General features: G+C 38.8%; 1 protein-coding gene across 1 annotated transcript; it reads right to left on the bottom strand.

The window, feature by feature from the left end:
• Positions 1 to 3155: 3155 nt before the first annotated feature.
• On the bottom strand, positions 3156 to 4503 carry LOC126818642 (zinc transporter ZIP3). The gene has a single exon (XM_050546166.2). The coding sequence runs from the start codon at positions 4286 to 4288 to the stop codon at positions 3179 to 3181; it is 1110 nt and encodes a 369-aa protein (XP_050402123.1). The 5' UTR covers positions 4289 to 4503; the 3' UTR covers positions 3156 to 3178.
• Positions 4504 to 5125: the final 622 nt, after the last annotated feature.

The raw sequence follows: 5125 nt of genomic DNA, 5'->3' as shown, positions 1-5125 counted from the left end.
TCTCTCTCTCTCATTAAATAATATACAACAAACGGCAAAAATGGTTAAATAGCAGGATGGTTATTCCTACACGAATTATTTAAAGTCCCTGTGCGTCATTTAACTTTTGGAGGAAATGTCAATGGTATTTTCACGAAATAATCCACCCTAAAAATCATAGTTGGCACTAGCATGTGTTAACCATTTCCATATATCATCTGCAGACAAATTTTCAATTCATTACAAATAATACTGAAAAGAATTGAACCATTTTATTGACTGTTGGTAAGTCCAGTATTTCACCAAATTGTTAGTTTGTTATGATGGACTTCCGGTCAAAATACTATTCACCTTTTGTGAAGACAACCCGTGATAGAATATAGTAGGGTTGCAACTCGGGAAGGTTATTTATGATTTAGTTTCTATAGTTTTAGTTTTAACATGACGTTTTATCGTTAAATAAAATATAAATTTTCGTATTCCACCCATGATAATGTCCCTTTAAGTAACCCTAAAATTACCATCTAAATTGTACATATGTTTTTGATACTGTATTTTTGTGTTCATATTATGATTGCCAGTTGTGAACCTGTTAAAGAAGTGATTTTATATAAGCTGATAAAGTTTGTTATCGTATCCTGTATATATTATATGAATTTTGTAAATTTAAATTAATAAAATATTGTTTCGCCCCCTCCCCCACAAAAAAAAGCCGTTTTATCATGGCGTCGTCATGTTAAAACTAAAACTATAGAAACTAAATCATAAACAACCTTCCCGAGTTGCAACCCTTATCCAAGAAACATGTCTATTGATTCCCTTTCAATATTGTGAAAGACAAATCTCTAATAGGAATGCCCGTCTTCATTAGCCCAGTCGGTGCAGAACAGTAGGACGTTAAACCCCATTTCATTTCATTTCTAATAGAATTATCAGTGCTTACAATGTTCAATTCCGTTTAGTATTTACAAAAATATTTGGAATTGAAAGTTCATCAATATTTGCAGATCGACGCCATTTTGTTGTCTGCGAAAATGTATTGATAGTCCTGTTTTAAATCCCTTTGAATCCAAGTCGGAAGATTATCTACACCTGATACGTTGGTAAATAATCAATACGAGTACAATGTAGTAACGTGGGTTAAGCCGTGCGAAATAAAACATTTTAGCTAAAATTATCATTAGTGCATTACTGTTAACCATACACCTACCAGTTGTTTCGACCGTTAGCTCCAGCCCCTGTATAATATAAAGCCCCTTGTTTAAACAGATATCGACCTAATATTAATCTTGTTCCCCATTGTCAGTGGTGCAGGTCAGAGGGCCTGTCAATGGACATCGTGTAGTCTTTCGGATGCGACGGAAAACGGCACACTGTATGGCGTATGCCCGTCTTGATTAGCCCAGTCGGGGTAGAACAGTAGGGCGTTAAACCCCATATCATTTCATTTTCCTGTATAAATATAGGGACTGGTTATTTAGACAGAGATCGTCACTATCTATATAAATATACTTTAGAAACCAATAATAATATATTCTATTATAATACAAAAAAAAGTCAACCGGCAATAAGAAGGAACAGGTGGTGGATATTACGTATATTACCAACCTGATGAGAGAATGAGTACTGTAACCACAATTTCAATATGAGGGAGATATTCCTTGTCGCGTGTAAGTGTACGATCGGATCCACACCATTTGACTCAATGACAGACCTTATGATGTAAAGCAAACGCGTTAAACCAAACGATTCCCCATAAATGAAAATAATAGAATGGTGTTTAACATCTTATACTGGGTTCCCACTATCACGATTAGTGGTACGATTGAAATCGTGGGGTTTTTTTTATCGAGGCGCAATCGCGGTGATAATATCTGGTCTGATCACACGTTTGAGGTCAATCGTAGCAATCGTGTTGACCGTATCGAAAGTTATCCGAACGTATCTGCACGTAACAGATCGTGGGGTGAGGGGGGTGGTCGAATGGTTAGCGTGTGTGCGTTGTATCATAAGGTCTGCCATTGAGTCATTGATTCTTCTGTTGTACGTGACAAGGAGTAGGGTCGCCCGTCCAGCCTCGTGGGTTTTCTCAGGTCTAACGGTTTCCTCCCACTGCTAAAGACCCCTACGCCCAAGCAAATTGGACCATATGTTAGTCCCGAAATGACCTACTTTGTGTCGAGCGGACGTTAAACCCCTTTTCGCTCTTTTTCTCTAGCAGATCGTGAACACAATAGGGACAATCCTATGGTAATGCATCGCACGGCAGTGGGAACCTGGCAATATCAACACGTCACTCACTTCGTTTTAAACTATAAACATTAAGCTAATACGGTTGCCAATAATTGAGTGTTCAATGTTTCGAGGAACTGCGTTAATTTCTACATCAACCATTCTTAGCATTCCAACCTCAAACCATTTACTTACTTGCATTATCAATGTATACACGGAACCTGGTCTTTTGTACCCAGAAATCTTCCAGGGGCAAATGGCTTCTTAGAATTAATTATCCAGTAAATACAATTAATGCTTCGTTTTTACCGTTTACATAACAGGCATGTATGTTAGGGGACTACTGATGCCCGGTTCCGCTCTAGACAGCCCTGTATTAAAGATGCATTATGTAAGATTTGGGTAAAGAGCTGACAGTCCTCGCTATAATAGTTTAAACATAGATAAAGAAAAAGTAGCATGTTGAAAATTTCAGTTAAATTACTTTATTCTGAGCGAAGTTATCAATGTTAGAATTTTTTATAGGCATAGCGTAGAGTCGATTTTCATTGCTAGCCCACCATTGTTACGATAATAAACAAAGTCGTTAATCCATTTTAAAATTATAGTATTAAATGACTATCGTTTTTCGTATCGTATGGCTATCTGATATTCTAGAGAGTTGACTGTGGGCTTGTCATGTGAATAATTGTCTAATTAATAATCTATATAGTATAACATTTGAGGCCAAACGAAAGACGTTGAATAGGCCGATTTAGCTTTTACATAATGTTTCTTTAATACCAGAGTGGCAATCCCCAATGTAATTGATTTGTTATAATGTGAACCAAATAATTTCAATCCAGGCCTACCCCTCTTTACAACGAAACAGTTGTCGTAATTCATGAAAACCGCTAGGTGGTTACATACCCTGGATCAGACTGGACGATGGAGAACAAACCGTGTGTAGTTTACAAACAATTTAATTTCAACTTTGGGTAATAGCAAATATAATGGCCATGAGCGTGAAGCCAACAAACGAACATGAAATCCTTTTTAAATCACCTTGTCCTTCTAAATCCTTAAATAAAATGTCGAAAAATATGATATAAATGATTGTTCCGGTTGCTAGGCTTTGTAAAATGGCGTCCGGTACGCTGACGTCATCATACAACATGGCGCCTGACGATATGACGGTACCGATCACAATACCGACAGCAGAAATCAAAGTAAAAGTACCGACACATAAAAATGCCGTTCCTTGTTTTTCGTTCGTAGAACATAAATCCATTCCTAATTTAAAAGCAAGAACACATCGATGTACACTGATGGCGAAACACAAACTCCAGACGTGATTCTCGACACTTTGTAAACCCAGTGCCATTCCTTCAAAAATTCCGTGAAACGCCAGCGCCATTAGATATATAATAGAACGATAATGACCGCCATTCGTGACGTCACCTTTACTTAGTTCACTCACTACTTTTTTAACCTCCAGTTCCTGAAGAGGCGTTGATTCGATCTCATAATCCACCGTTTCCGGGATAACTTCAATTTTATCCATGTCTTCTAGCACGTGGTCCGTGTGATTTGGTAACGGCAGCGAATTTAAACTCACTCCATCGAATGTGTCTGATAAATGATTTGAATTGATGTTAAAATGGTCTTCACTATTGTTTAGATTATTTCTATCACACTGGTTCGTTTTTTCTTCAGAATCCTCGTAAGTGAGAGCACGAACGTATAAAAGTTGAATTATTTGTTCCACGAACACCACGGCGTAAAACCCCGCCATTATAAGAAGTTCGGCGACGGCGAACGTCGACCGGGAACCCAAGTTTCTCATCACGGCTTCCACCTTTGCGATGGTATCAGGAACCAGGTGCAGAAAGCACGTGGCTAGAAATAATCCGCCCGAAAAGCATCTTAATCCACACAAAACATATTCCACCGTTTCCTTGTGCTGGTTTAAAACTTTCGGTACGTTTTTCATGAGTCGAAGGGGGGATAACCCAGCAAGAACGGAGAAAGTGGTGATGAGGAGGAGAGAGATGATTTTTGCCACCACCACCTCCATGTCTATTTCTCGTGTCGTCATTGAGAAAGGTAAAAACTTTCCTCTTACCTTTACCACCTGACAATATCACTCATCATACATCCCTTTCATCTATACCGACTTAATCTCTTTGATGTTCCACAGGTAATCCCTTTGAAGTCATGTCGGCGGATTACCCTCAGATGTCAATGAGCGGTTGTTATAATACTCAGTAACAATTCGTCTGCTACAGATTGACACCGTGAAATGCGAAATTATTGAACAGTAGCGAACTGTCTAACACATTATTGATTGTCACGTGACATAGTTTCCGTTTGGCACGAGGAGAAGAGAAGAGATTATTGTCTCGAGAGCGCGTGGAACTTGTTCCTACCAACAGGTTGTCTGATATCACGTCGTATCGCATCTTTAGATGTGTAGTAGATATTGTCTCGGCATAACCGAGTGGTGAATTCTGTATTCAATCTGTATAATTAACCATCGATCTCCTTTAGCTAATTAGATAATGTCTTTAATAATGGCGGAGATTTCTGTAATAATGAAGAATAATATCAGAAACTAATTACATTCAGGCGGGGAGGCAGAACGAAGGGAGTAGAGCATGTTAAACAAACCTTCTAATTATCTCCCTTTCATGTCCTTTAGATTCATATGTTGGGAGTGGCGGGTGGTGTGGGGTGTAGATGTTCAAAAACACTGTTTCATGGGCCGAGAAGAAATTTCGAGATTTTTGAAGCTCCGCTCCCACTTTTCATAGGTTGCGCCTGTTGGGGTGGAAAGAGAAGTGTACCTAGTCTTTCGGATGAGACACAAACCGCCACCTCTTGTACAAATTGTTATTTGAAGAAGAGTGGGCGGAAACACCGCTGCCCGGACAGA

Source organism: Patella vulgata, chromosome 4 (genome assembly GCF_932274485.2).
Source record: "Patella vulgata chromosome 4, xgPatVulg1.2, whole genome shotgun sequence".
Taxonomy (NCBI): domain Eukaryota; kingdom Metazoa; phylum Mollusca; class Gastropoda; family Patellidae; genus Patella; species Patella vulgata.
The sequence above is the reverse complement of the archived record's forward strand: the minus strand, read 5'-3'. Positions and strand labels throughout refer to the sequence as shown.